The sequence below is a fragment of the Mirounga leonina genome, unplaced genomic scaffold, assembly GCF_011800145.1.
Source record: "Mirounga leonina isolate KUSES-001 unplaced genomic scaffold, KU_Mleo_1.0 Mir_224, whole genome shotgun sequence".
Taxonomy (NCBI): Eukaryota; Metazoa; Chordata; class Mammalia; order Carnivora; family Phocidae; genus Mirounga; species Mirounga leonina.
Window position 1 is genome coordinate 19,244,288 of NW_023270615.1, and position 15,101 is coordinate 19,259,388.

At 50.2% G+C, this 15,101-nt stretch overlaps 1 protein-coding gene across 2 annotated transcripts in view; it reads right to left on the reverse strand.

Annotated features, from left to right (window-relative positions):
* The window catches only part of SPIN1 (spindlin 1), a 67,512-nt gene that overhangs the window by 8,326 nt on the left and 44,085 nt on the right, over positions 1–15,101 (reverse strand). For both annotated transcript variants that reach the window (XM_035029223.1, XM_035029224.1), the window contains 2 exons: positions 14,339–14,387; positions 2,986–3,239 (listed from right to left, as the gene is read on the reverse strand). In XM_035029223.1, the coding sequence (XP_034885114.1) occupies positions 2,986–3,239; positions 14,339–14,387 (303 nt within the window). The remainder of the gene's footprint in view (positions 1–2,985; positions 3,240–14,338; positions 14,388–15,101) is intronic.

The following is a 15,101-nucleotide window of genomic DNA, read 5'->3' on the forward strand; positions in this document are numbered from 1 at the left end:
CTCAAACTTTTCGATCTCTGGACTCCTGTACAGTATGCTCAAAAATTTCTGAAGATCTAAAAGTGCCCTTCTTTGTATGAATAACTATCAGAATCCAGTATGTTAGAAACTATAAATGACAAATCCACAGAATGTATTTCTAGTGAAAAATAACTACACTTTCTAATAAAAACTCAGTCGGCAGTGTGGTGTGGTTTTACAGTTCTGCTGCCCAGCTTTACAGAAGGACACCCAGACGCCCCCGTCTGCTGCTGCATTCAACCTGTGACATGCTCTTTGGGGTGACGCACAAAATCCAGCTTCACAAAGACCTGCTGCTGAAAAGGGAGTCTTGCGTTAGGGTTTTCGGGAAACTGCAGAGCTCCCGTGTGACGTAACAGCTCTTCAGCAGTGAACTGCGGTGCGGAATTGGAAATCCTCACCAGCAAACCCGTCACACTGTCACATGAAAACTCACTCCTACAACTCAGCAGCAACAAAAATTAATTAACCCGACTACAACCTGGGAAAGGCCCCGAATAGGCATTCCTGCAAAGATGACAGCCAAGTGGCCGAAAAGCATGTGAGAAGATACCTGACACGACTAATCGTCAGGGAAATGCAAACCCAAACCCACAGTGAAGGGCAAGGGCTGGTGAGCGTGGTAGAGAAACTGGAGCCCTGTGCACTGCGGCTGGAAACGCAAAATGCTACCCACACTGTGGAAAAGAGCACGAGTCTCCTCAGAAAATCCAACACGGGATTCCACTTCTGGGACTCTCCTCCAGGGAAAGGAAAGCAGGGGCCCGGAGAAGCATCTGACTGCCACGTTCACGGCAGCGCCACCCACGGCAGCCCAACGGTGGGAGCGGCCCAGGCGTCCGTCCATGGATGGAGGGGTGCACACGTGCCATGCAGGGTCACGTGGCCTTGAGAGGGAAGGAGATGCTGCCACCAGCTAGACTTGGCAAGCCCTAGGCACACTGTGCTGAGGAAGCAGCCCATCACAGGAAGACACGTACTCTACAGTCCCGCTTTGGAGGTATGGAACGTGACCGACTTCATGGAAACAGAGTAGAAGCATGGAGGCGGGGGCTGGGGAGGAGAGCTGCTGTTTAATGGGGACAGAGCTGTAGACTGACAAGATGAAGAGATCTGGAGATGTGCTCCACAGCAGTGTGAATGCACTTAACACTAGCTGAATTACAGACACTTAAAAATGGTCAAGGCAGTAAATTTCAGGTCACGTGTTTTCCTTTCACCAAAATAAAACAATCTGTCAGTCTTCAAATGGCTCCTTTACCAACATACAGTCTGGTCCCACACAGAAGATGACTGTTTGCTGAGTTATGCAACGCTGCCGCCTTCCCACGTGGAGTGTAAGTGAAGGCCACAGAACTTCCAGACTGCAGGATCGCAGGGCAAACCATAGTCAGCACATGATCTACTGCTGGTTTGTATAGAAGCCTTCAGATTTCCTTTTTAAAATGCTCTGCTGTTTACAAAAGCAACCCCTGTCTCCTGCTGGGAACTACAAAGCAAAACATTAGGCAACTCTGAAGTCCATCACCAGAGATACTTAAAGATTTGGGGGTATTTTGGTTTGGTCAAACCATGTTTTTACCAAGATAAAAGGACTTTTTCTGTCCTTACAAAGGCAAAAGAACTCAGGAAAAAGAGCACAGGACACACAGCAAAATGCAGTAAATCTCACGTGGGCTGACAGTCTTGCCCCAGAAGAGATGCAGACTAAACTTCTGGATCAGAAGAATATATGATAATTACTTCCTACAAACAATGGAGATGAAGGTTTGGACATTTTTTAAGACCTGCAGGTAAGACTCTTCAATGTGTATTTCTTACGTTGGAAATGGGCGAACGTCAAGATCAAGAGGAAACCGATGATATATGCCTCAGGAGGAAGAGAGAGGGTCCAGTGGCCCAGAGAATAGTAAGATGTGACAGAAGCCAGAAATGCAACGCTGCGCAATGAGTTACCTTTCATAATGGATAAAGAAGATGGAAAGCAAGACTTCAGTGAGAACTGAGCTGCATTTACACAGGATGAGGAAACACCAACAAAATACATGCTGCTCTGGCAAAGAGTTAACATGCTGGGGAAGCGCGTGGGTCCCAAGAGCACAGTGGCAAAAACAAAGGGGACAGAGGGACTGAAGAGCTCCCTCGCCTGACAACCCGACCCCACGCTTCTACCCCTCCAAGTCCACCTCTGCCGGGACTGGGTCTGTTAACTCGGAGGCTTCTTCTAAGGACCATCCCAAAAGCATAAACCAGAGCTCGTGCATGAGCAGCAACGCTGTCAGAAAACATTTCCAAGTGAACACGCTGAAGAAAGTAAGGTTAACGTGCATGCATCCTGCTGACCGTAACAACAACATTTTACTTATTTCTTAAAGATACAATCAGTCATTATTATTAACTGACACCTTACACCTTAAAGAACTAGGTTATGAAGGTGAAGCACATTTGTATGACACTTCACAAAAGAAAGGGCTGCTCACTTCCCCAGTCACTGTGCAAACAACAAGAATGCGTATTCAAGCCCACGGGTTCTGGCGGCCTGAATTATGGCTGAAAGGGCAACGACCACTTACGTAATAACACACACTGTGAGATATACTTCACATAAGGATTCTGAAATAAAGGCATAAACTACTATATAATCGGATGAAATAACTACACAGCATATTTGAGCTAATAAGAAAATATTCTTACCCATCAGAGTCCACATGAACAGTGAGCAAAATGTGGGAAATAACCATGTTAGACATTATCAGACTGTCAATTTCTTCAGCAATAACTTCATATATCTTTATATCCCTCACAGTTCCTTGAACTGTGGTTTTAGTGACTTAATTATGTATCTGGAGTGCTTGCACTCCAGTAAAAATAAAAATACCAATAAGGCAAAAGAATAATAAAAAAGCATCCATTTCAATAATCATTTTTAAAGCATACAATGCACAAATAATAAAGAGAACTTACCAACTCTATCAGGGAGGACTTCGAGCGCAGAAACTCTTTCATCTTTATTAAGTTCTAGTCCATAAACACAGTCAAATCCATCGTATTTTATAAGATACAAAGAAGGATTTACAGGCACCTGGTCCAGAACGGTTCCTTTCCACTGGGTGACAGGGCCACTCCCCTCCTTCCACCCATGCTGAATCCTGCAGCCTACGATGTTCCGCCGGGGCTGGGAAACAGGTTTGCTCGGCCCCACACTGCTCCGATGTTTTCTGCATTCACACATATACACACGTAAGGGATCATCTCAGAAGTATGCACCCCTCAATCCAACGCTACCACTAGCCAGCATGCTCTCCTATGGGTTATCCCAGGCCCACGCCAGCTAATGGTGCCACACTCCCATTCCAGGTGCCTCTAGGTGAGCCCTCGGGCCCTGGCCACAGGGCTCCCCACGCACGCACTGTGGACAGGAAGAACACCACTGCCGGTGGCAACCTCAGCCCTCATACTGAGCACGAGAACAGCGTTCTCAGCATTCGCGTTCCCGCTCATGAGTCAATTCACAACGATCCCAGTTAATCATAGAAAGAGAAGGGCTGAGCACGTGAAATATGTACACATGCGCATGAACCCGTTCCTCGTCCAACGGAAATGTGCAAACGTTCCATCTCACCCACTCCAGGGTCCACACCACAAGCCCCCACCACCTTAATCAGTGAGAAGAAACAAGACATTGAACTTCTTCCCCCATTCCGCCAGCCAGTAGTCCAGGCCGGCTGGCATCCCCACGTTGTACCTTCGGTTATCTATAGAAAACACAGAATCTTACACACTTGCATTTGTGACAAATACTTAATGTAATGTAAAAATTATTGCAGCAACACCAAACCACATTCTTCCCGGATCATTAACAACTGAAAAATCTACACACGATATTTACAAGCAGTACACGTGGGTCTTGGGATCAGGGAAGGAATCCTGGTTCCACCTAGGAGTCTGCACACAAGGGACCGGCTGGGCGTGGATACAAGCTGAGGGCCAGGGCCATGCCCTGCCCGCGCTTCCGTGAGAACCTCTGGTGATCAGAAAGCTCTCAGCTGCTGCACCGTGAGGGCAAGTAATTAGCGAGTGGCGTACACACAAACTTGGAAAGAAAAACAATTTATTGTTGGCTGTAATACTTAAAGCTACAGAAGTATGTACGTCAAATAGTCAAGTCTGGTAAACTCAGTGGTTCTGTGAGACAAACAGGGTCCGGCAAACCATGGCTGCCCGATGAGGCCAGGTTAGCAGAGGGGACAGGGCCCAGGAGGAAACCGTCTCACAAGGGCTGAAGAAGGGGTCCTGAGGCTTCATGCAGGGCTGTGAGGACAGCACCCCCCACCCCCCACAAGGCTCAGGAGGCACCCAGCAAACCCAGCTCCCAAGAGGATGGTGCTGTAGGAGACAAAGGTGGGCCTCAGAAGGGACGACGGAGACACCCCACACTGGCCTCACGGGTACAGAGGGGCTCAGAGCTCGGCAGGGAGGACAGCCGTCAGGGGAGCCCCAGCCCTCCTCACACACAGGGGCCTCACAACGGCACCGGGAGGGAAGCACGTCCAAAGACAATCTGCCCACTGTCAGGCACACAACAGGGGTCAGGACAGGGAAGGAGAGACAGAAGCACCCAGAAATGAGGACTAAACTGGAGGAACCCGGCCAATAGACACCGTGGGGCACGCCTGGGAGAGAGGACAAGGGGACGGCGGGGGCAAAACAGTCATGGAAAGACAGGGACAGACACGAACTCCAGCTTCCGTAAAACAGAAGGACACCAACACAAATCAAAAAAAATTGCCTGAAATAGAAGACGGACATGTGCACAGGCCTCCCTGGGAAAGTGGACCCCCAACCACAGACACTAACATTCTAGTAAAACAAAGGGACTTCAGGGAACAGAGCATCTTGTGGGCACCCGGGCGAAGGGACCACATCACGTGTAGGGAAAACTGGGAATGTGACAGTGATGCTGGGGCCACCAGACAACAGAGTGGCGGGGTCAGGTCCTCAGGAGGGAAATGTGAGCCGAGGGCTCTCCGCTGACCTCCAAGGCCCAGGAAGAACGTCCTTGCCAGGGCCTCCCAAGGAGTCACGGGAGTTCCTGCAGAGGCTGACTGCAGGCCGGGAGCGCCTCCTCCAAGGGCACACAAACTCGGGGAATGGGAAAGAGGGGCGCGCAGCAAGGCAGAGCTGGACAGAGAGTATTTGAGACTGATGGCCCCTCATTTGACGGGGAGAGGGGAGTGAGAGCCGGACTGAGAGATGCGCACAGCAAGGAGCCCCCCGACGCCCCCAGACTCTGCAGCGTGCAGCTCGGTGCAGAGGAGAAGGTCAGCACCGCGCAGCACCGAGTCTGTGCCCTGCAGCTACGAACAATGCTCAACCCCAACGACCGCGAACCTCAGGCCTCTTCACAGACCCTGGAAGCGCGCCGTGTGGGGAAACGGCTGGAATCTTGCTAGCATGGCGTTTCTCCTCCGTCAATCCATCACCTACTTCTTGGGACGTCCAGGCAGAAGTCTTAGTGATGCACACTGTGTACGGGGTCAGGCTTTCTGCACAGCGAGGGAGGGGCTGGCTCCCAAACCCCAGCGAGGAAGGAATGCAGTCCCATGCAGCATTTCGGCGATTCACGCAAACGCTCCGCCATCGCTACCAAAATTACAGGCCAGCACAGCATCTGCGCGTGTCAACGTGGCTGGGCCACAGTACTCGGTACGTGGTCAGTCATTACTCCAGGTGTTTTCTGTGAAGGCACTCTTCTAGAAACACATGGAAATCGCAGATGGCCCCCACACAGTGTGGGTGGGCCTCGTCCAATCAGTTGAAGGTCTTAAGAAAAAGTGTTCTCACAGGAAGGTGCACTTTTCCCTCGGACTGGAGCTACAACACCAGCTCTTCCCTGGGCTCTAGTGGATGTCCATGCGTGTGCACGCACACCTACACACACACACGCACACAATCACCACCTGTTCTGTCTCCTTGGAGAATACAGACCACAGGCGGAGAAGTTTCTGTCCGAGACTCTGAGGCAGGACATCTTCTGTTAACCATGATTCTCAACAAAACCACCCTAAACTTGGCCAGTGACAGCACAGAGGGTCAGCTGGAGACGCAGAGCGGCGCGCTCAGCCACGCATCCCTCGTACACTCGCAAGCGTCGCTGCTGTGGCCCACAGCGGTTCCTGAGGAGGGAGCGGGGCACCGCGCTCCGCCGTGTTTCCCGGCTGTGTCCAGCGGCGGCACAGGCCCCCGCCCTCCCCGGGGTCCCACAAGGGACTCAGACCTGCTGGGTGGTCCCCCCCAAGGCGGCCCCTGCACCCTTTGCCCGGGACACAGCGGTCCTTCCCTCTGTCTTCGCTAAGGGAGCTGGAAGCCCCAAGTCCTGCTGCCGTCCACGGGACGCCTGGGCGGGTCCAGCACCCTGTTGTGCGTCTCTGTGCGGCACTGTGTCATCACCCGCGTCTCCCTCCGTCTGTGCAGCTGGGATGACGGAGGTTCTGAGCCCCGCACGTGGCGTAGCTCTGGTCTTACAGAAGCTACCTCTAACCTCTAAAGTGCTGCATTTAGACTTAACGTTCTTCTACTAAAATCCACAATTAATCAAAACCTATGCCTTCTCTTTCCTAGCTCTAGCAAGACCATAAATAAGCAAAAAACTCTTAGTAAAAGAAGGAAAATTAAAAAAAACAAAAACAACAAAAAAAACACCTCAGCACATTGTAAACCCACCTGACACTGCTCGAATTTGGGCTGCTCTTCCAAATTGTTATTTTTCCTTTCGTTATTATCTGAGTAACTCTTTTAAAACATTACCTTATTTAGAAACAAACAAGGAAGGAAAGATTTTTGTTGCTTCTTGTAACATGTCCACCTCGTGGACATGTTATTTTTCTAAATACACCCTGTGGTGACGCAGACGGGGTTCAGAGGCAAGCACAGGTTCCTGCAAGCCTCCAGATGCTGTCCTGGTGCCCACGTCCCCAAACCACCTTGGTCCACACATCAGCTTCAAGACCCTTCTCCCCTCAGTGCCTGCATCAGAAAACAGTATTTTCACTGTCTCCCATTTTTCCAAGTTACAGATGTCAGGTGCCAATCGATCCTTCTTCATTTTGACTGGTTTTTCAGAGTTGCTTATAGCATTTTCTTTGTTCCTGCAATCAGAAATGTCACCGGAACTTGGGACTTGTGTTTTTCACCACCCCTCAACTAGCACTTGACCGACCTAGAGAGAGCTGCACAGAATTATCTCCCATATTATGACTCTTGATCCTACCCCCTCCGCTCCTTTCGTAACAGGAGGGACGCAGGGTTTCCAGGTGTGTCCTCCAAAATCCACCTTCCCCAACGCTGCTCGCCTTCCAGAAGGACTCAGACCAAGTGTTCCTGAATCAGGTAAAATAGATAGGCTTGAATTTCTGCCTATCTACTGAATATCTTACATAGTATCTTTAATTTCTAGAAACTGATGGCTTGATCTTCTCTTCAACGGTGTCTCTTCAATTAACAAGTCTCCCAACATCGGGGGTAATGTTCGCCTCCTTCCCCGGTTCCTCTACGAACTCTGCGGGTCGGCCTTGTCTGTGTTGGGTGTGGATCCCCGGTTAGCTCTTCGTTGGGTGTGACAATCTCTCGTGCCATCAGTGCTCCTCAGATGCCTGCCGTCTGCCGGGGCCCTCGTGTTACATGCAGCTGGGGCCACAGCGTCTGTGGTGGGGAGCACGTCCTCGGGCCCAGGCGAGCCCTGACGTCGGGCAGGATCTGACACGCAGCTATGATGCAGGGGGCTGTGGAGCGGCCAGGAGGTGAGTGAGAGACCTTGGGGAGGGCAGCAGGGGCAGGCAAGCACCTAGGCGAGCTGGTTTCTCTTCGGCTGTAGCCAGCCCTGGTGGTCTCCGACCTGCGTGGATTCCAGAGTCTACTCTGGTGGTCACTCTTTGGACGGCCTCCTTTTCTCCTCAAAGTGGCAGAGAGTTCCTCAGCTCAGCTTAGTATTTACATAAATCTGTCCCAACACACTTTAGGTCTCTCAGAAATTTCTAGTGTTCTGGCCTGCCAATAGGATGAGGTAGGATGAACTTTCCAGCTCAGTAACAAAAACTGCAAATTCTGAGGAGTTGTTTTAATGCAAATTATGGCGAGGTACAATCCTCTCTCTGCTTACGGTACAGACACAGCCCTCCTAGCGCCTGACCCGGCAATCCGCTGTCCCAGGAATTTATCTAAGGTGGCGGACAGAGACCAACTGCTGTGCTCTGAGCGGCGTCCGTGACGGGAGACTGGAGACAGAGAGCACGTGTGACATGGGCCTCCGAGGCAGCAGCTCGTACTACACAGCTATTCAATCCGTGAGATAGGGAGAAAATGTGACATGAAAACCTTACGCACATAATTACCCACAGATAGGGAGAAAAAAGGCCTCTCAAACATTCGGTATGGTACCGGCAGCTGTGAGTAATCCCAGAACAGCACTAGAAATACTCAGGCTGTCCTCCTCTGGGTCCACCTGTGCTTTCAAATTTTCCTACAATGACTTAAAAGCAGTTTATTTTTATGGGCAGATGAAGCACAATTTTTAATTTAATTACTGCTGAATTAATGCAATTAGTCTCTTACTTCTGCAGGAAACTATATATAAAAACAGATTTATACATTTTCATGTTTCAATTCCGAACTTCACTTCCAGTGCGTGCGTTTAGTCAGGGGTAATTCTACTTGTGGGGCATCACGTCCCTGGCTCTAAAGGAAGAAGGAAAAGAAGATTCATCAGCAGTCTGGCCGAAAAGGCAGAGGTGGCAGAGATCATTCTCCCCGAGGCAGCACCGAAGGCAACCACGAGCACTGAGAGTAACACACCGATGCTTCGAGTCGAAGTCGAGCTCCCCAACTACCCGGACAGGACTCTGCCCACGGCTCTTGCAGTCACAGCTTACGGAAGAAGAGTGTTCTAAAATGTCTTTATACGTGCTAAAATATCAAATATTACTTCATATTAAGAGTGCACAAATACATGTTGTTTGTAAGCTGATTTAAGTTCTTCCAACCAGCATCAACCAGGTGACGAAGTCTGGAACTTCCCTGGGTAAGGAGTGATACGCTCGTGTATCATATTAGTGTCTTTTATCAGGCAAAACACTGATGATCACTCAAGCTGGCGAACAGGGCTCAGGACTTACTACATGCTACTCTATTTTTGTGTACATTTTAAATTGCTCATAACTAGAGGGGCGCCTGGGTGGCTCAGTCAGTGAAGCGTCCGCCTTCAGCTCTGGTCATGATCCCAGGTCCTGGGATCGAGTCCCACATCGCGGACTCCCTGCTCAGCGGGGAGCCTGCTTCTCTCTCTCCCTCTGCCTGCGGCTCCCCCTCCTTGTACTCTCTGTCAAATAAATAAAAATTTTTTTAAAAATCTTTAAATCGCTCACAACTAGAAAGGTTAAAAATTGTATCCTGAACAAGTTCTTAAATCTTATTTTAATTGCTAACTGGTAATTTAGATAAAAATCAACAAGAGCTGCAATAAAAATAAAAGCTTATTTTCACGAGCTGAAACAGTACGTATAAAAGCAAACTAAGAGGAATGTGTCTGATTCCCGGAGAAGGTCCAGAATCGGGACACACCCTCAGGTCATCTCTGGGTGGTTCAAAGAACAGCACGCAGATGGGACATTATCAACGGAAACAGCTTTTCTAATTTAAAATGAGGGCTTCCTAAACGTGGTGATGTTGACTTAGGTCCTCCCTGGACACATGTGTTTTTTAACGGCTCTCAATCCCTATATTCTTGGGAATGAGTCTGCAGCGCTCTCCACAACCACTTGCCAGGCCGACACACCGTGCGGCTGCAGACAGATGCCCAGAAACTTGGCTCCGGGGAGGTAGCCTGAACTGCAGCCGAGCGCGAGGACAAGGCCGCCCCGAGTCACCATCCAAAGGATTCAAGGGTAAAGCAGAGAGACCAGAGGTGAACACCTATGATCACTCTGCTCGCTGCTTATCTCCAGAAGCCATCTCTGACATGACTGGTTTCAGGGACCAGCGAGCTGCTGTGTGTCCTCAAGGGGAGTGGACGGGGGCCGGCCCCTCAGCAGCCGGTCTCACTGCTACAGCACAACCCGCTTAGCTCCCCAACGAGCCTCAGAGGAGCCACGGGCAGGCGGCCACCCAGAGCACGTGTGGACGGCCGCGCCGACCCCACAGACCAGAGTCCACGATCCCAGACCTTCTAGCCTAACAGGTTCCCGGGCACTCTGCCCCAGGCACCACCCCTGGGGAGCACGATTCAGAACCAACACTAATTTCTATGCATCCATGTTCCCAACAAGGCGAGCTCGACTGCAGGGGACTTTCTGTACCTTGCTCAACGCTTTCAACACTTCAAGTAAGTTCTGAATTGACCATGCTACTTGTTCCGTCGACCAGAAAGGAAATTCTGTGTGGGAAGACCTTCCAGTGTTTACCCAGACTCCCTCCATGTCTGAGACCCACCCCAAACAGCCCCCAGGACTGGAGGATCTTATTTTGGTAGCCAAAAGTTAAAGGGACCACACTTCTTCAATCAAATTTCAACTACTACAACTCTGCTATGAACCAATAAATGCCTGTTACACTCTGTGTATGTTGCTGTATCCATTAATTACTGACATGCTTTCCTTGTTCTCTTTAGTCTGTCCTAGAAAAGCAGTTCCCTTACTCTGTGTTCCCGCAGATTTCAGCATTAAATACGGATTAAATCAAAATGGCTGTCTTTTTACAAGATGCCCACCAGCAAGAAGAACGAAAAAACTGCTTTTCTGCTGTGCGCTGCTTAATAAAAGTTCCACAGCAGACACTCTACCATTGCTGGCTTAACAGGACAAGATAAAAACAACAGGGAGTGGGTCTGTCTTCCACCCAAATCGCTCGGGGTTCTCTCGTTACTCTGTCTACACACTAAGAGCTGTCCACGGAAGCCTCCCAATGCCGAGGGCCTTCCAAAACGCTACCCACTTCACTCGTGTGAAGAGCAGCTCCTCACAAGCCGATTAAGAAGTCATCTAGGCAGTCAGCACCAGGCTCCACTGCTCACCTAGCCCGTGTGTTTACCACGGACAGCACCCACTCTGCAGACGGGAGACTAGAACACGTTCCCCGCGGACACAGGGTGTGGTCGCTGCGTGCTCTAGAGTCCTGCCGTCCTATCTGTGAGCCCTCGCTCAGTCACTCCCGCGTGTAGGAACCCGGGCTAGCTCGTTAGCCTCTGTGCATGGACAGGCTCAGGGTTCCTCCCTGACAGGGAGGCCACCCAGGGACTTGACGAAGAGGAGGCGGCGTCTCTGTCCTTGTTGCCATCAGTGACTTATGTCTTAACAAATGGAAAAGCCCTCCCTGGAAACATCTCTACTCAGTGTGTAATATAGCTCTGGTCCATTCTCTAAATGTGCGTTAGTGGGAAATACACCAAAACCCTGGAAACGGAAATGCATCCACTATTCAAATTAGGGAAGAAAAAGAACCAGATTTCCGTTTGACAACCGAAACAAAGAACGACTATAGCTAAACTCACCTTAGACGTCCCACTATACGTTCCCTTCAAGAACCACAGCTGACCCTTGAACAAAGCAGGGACTGGGGCACTGACCCCCCACGCAGTTGAAAATCTGGGTGTACCTTCTGACTTCCTCAAAATTCAATAGCTTGACCACAAGCCTTACCGATAACCTCAAACAGTCAGCTAACCCCTATTGTGTATGTTACACGTACTCCATACGGCATTCTGACAATCCAGCATGCTGGAGAAAAGAGTGCTATGAACACAATCATAAGGAGGAGAAAATACACGCACAGCGCAGTCCCGTGTTTACGGAAAGAAATGCAGGTCGTGTGGACCCACGCAGCCCAGGCTGTTCACTGAGAGGCATTTCCCAAACCACCTCCTGAGAAGCCAGGACACGCCGGTCACCAACTTGTTCCCAAAATGCAGTGAGGGGCCCGGCTGGCAGGGGGCACGTAAGCTTGTTCCCTTTGCTGTAAAAGCGGAAACGAGCCAGAGCTGCACAACTTCTGGGTGCCGCGGTGCTCCAACACGGCAGACCCGCGTCCCCGAGTCCTGCCGGTCCCCGCGGGGACGGTGGCTCCGCCAACACGCACCTCCCGGGTGTGCCTGGGACGCCCTCCAGCAAGCAGAGGCGTCCACACGTGGCGTTCCTGCTCAGCCCGCTGGACTGAGGCGTGTGTCAGGCCTGCGTGCCTGACTCGCTCGCCGGAGGGCCACAGTGGAGAGACAGAGTGAGGCTCCAGGTCTGCTTTTCCACGTGGTTTCCATAAACATGTCACCTGTGGAGAGGAACCGTCCTGGTCCACATCAGGATTTTTAGGCCCGGTAAGCACGGTGCCAGGCGGATGGAGGAACGTGCCGAGGCGCCCAGCTGAGCCATCCAGCTTCCTGCTTCGCACCAGCTCCTGGGCAGGGGCCGCTCCAGAGGCAGCCAGCAACCACCACCCGTGGTCAACGGTGCAGACCTGTGCATCATAGGTCTTTGTTTCCAACCATCTTCAGAGGTGCACAGAGGTGAGAAGACACAGGCGAGTGGGAGCGACAGCCTCTCCTTTCTTCCCAGCTCCCTCTGCTACAGAGTAACTCCGTCACGGCCCTCTACTTTCAATGGAAATAAGCACTAGGTCAAGCTCCCTGCACGGCAGAGCCCAGGGGTCAGATGCCTTCAGCTGGCACACATATGAACAGCAAAGTTTTAAAGGTAGGTGTTTATTCCTTGTGCTCTGGGGGGAGAAATAACCAGCACCTCAGAGCCAGGAGTTAACAGGTGATCATGCTTCAGACGAGGCTCGTAAAATCCTTGCACAAACCCAACAATGCCCACAATCCTGAGTCAAGGATGTTCTAGTCCTAGATACCCGGCAATGTGTAAAAATGGATAAAACTGAATGCACATTACATTCTTAAAGCCATTTATCTTAACACAGATTATGGCAAAATCTATTTTGCATGTACTGTTCTGGTCTTGCAAAGTTAACGTGTGCCTTGCTTCTCTTCCCCACTGTAGTTACGTTTCTATCATCACCTAATATTTAACGCTTGTATTTGTTTGGTTACCTTCCACTTGGACCAAGACATGGTTTACCATTTACTGTAATGCTGTGGTATGACAATGAGGGAGAAACAGTACATGAATGACCAGGTCCCTGGATGTGGCAGAAGCACGAAGGTTAGTAATGGGCAAATCCACGGAATCTGGGAAATGCTTTATCAAACCTCAGGGACACACATACTCACCTCAACATCACACCTTTCTATTCCAGGTCATTTCTTAAACTACGCATTATAGATATTTACGTTACATGTCCACATGTGCTCTGAAACGGGAGGCATGTGCGCACTGACCACCAACCATTACGAATGGGCATCTCATGCTCTTCAACCCCACAGGGTGGTGGCAGGGGCACTTACGAGCCTCTCAGTAGGAAAAATTTGGAAAGAACGGCTATAACAAGAGGCTTGGGAGGTGCTAGCTGGGGTCAAAGGGTCTCTTCCAGAGTTAAGAAGTCTACGATTAAGACTCCAAACAATCAGAACTGGTTCTTTAGAGCGATTTCCGTAGTGTAGCAGCGAGCAGAACCTGGTGGGTACTTGTGAAATCTATTAAATGTAATTCAGTACAAGCACAGTATTATTCAAGATAGTATCTCAATTTTCTTTTTAAATGTAACTACGTCATACACAAAGATTTAAGAGAGAAAAAGTGACTTCTTTACTCTGGTACCTATAGAATTTAGGAATTATAACCTACTGGTCACTTAAAATACATGGCTTTTTAATTATCTTCCAACATGCATATGTGTTCCCTAAATTACAAGCTTTTCATTTATTTGAAAATGTTATAAAGCAGTGAGCAAGCACCTGTCAGCATGCTAGCCAGGCCCTCAAGCATGAGCGAAGGCCTCTGTCCACAAGGAGCTCCTTGTCAAGCTGCAGATCAGAGACAAGAACCTGCAAGCCAAGAGCGTGTAGCCCTTCCAAGGAGAGAAGCAAGAGGGGTTCACCACGCACCTGCCACCCTCGCCACAACGGACGCTTTCGGCCGTCAGTCCAGCCCCTCTGAGCTGGAGGGGAAATCATGGCCCAGAGGCTTTAAGAGGTGGAAGGACAGGCCTAGGCAGCCATAGGCCAGGCCAAGGACAAGGGACACGGCTGCAGGTCTGTACTCAACATGCAGCGAGGCAAGACCTCCCAAACCCAGGGGAGAGGGCGTCACGCTGCATCTCAGACCCCACGTCACGTACGGCCACAGCCTGCTATCTAAAAGCAAGTTTCAGGGGTGCTTACTTGTGGGAAGTCCTTTTCTTCATCATGCTTGCAGACACACCAGCATGGCCTAAAAGAGAAGTGAATATAAGTCAATAAAAACTGGATAGAAAATACTTCAGAACTTGGAAAAATTAATTTCTGAAAAACTGCTAAATAAAGCATGAATAAAAATAAACCATAAACAGCCAACATGCAGAAAGCCCTTTGTTTATCTAATTTTTAAAAAGGAGATAAAAGGAGTTCTAGGAAGATAAAATGACAAGGACAACAGCTCATCTCCCCAGATCAGTCATAAAAAACCGCCAAAAATCACATGGACAAAAACCAGAGAAGTGACGATCCTGGCCATAAAGTACAACATTTCAGCAGCTGTGTTCCCATCCCCAGCAACTAGAACACCGCAGACGTGAGACACCTGGATCCAGGCATCGGAATGATGGGTGGGGCAGGACTACGGCGACCCGGCCCTGACGCAGACTGTGTTCTGAGGGCAACATGTGGATGCCAATAGGAGAAGGGAAACCAGAAGAACCTGGTGGGTGCGCCAGGCTGAGAGCCAGACCAGGGCTGGCAGGACAGGGGGCCGGGGGCCTCCAAACATCTGGGGGTGGAAAGGCATGAGTGGTGTTCGAAGTCCAGCAAGCCACCTCTTTGAACCTGTGAGGTAAAAACCACAAAGAGGTGGCCCCTCAGCAGGAAGGCTGAAGGAGCCCCAGGAATCAAAGCTGCTACAGCCCATCCTGGCGTCTGAGGACCCCAACAAACCCAGAAGGCAGCAACA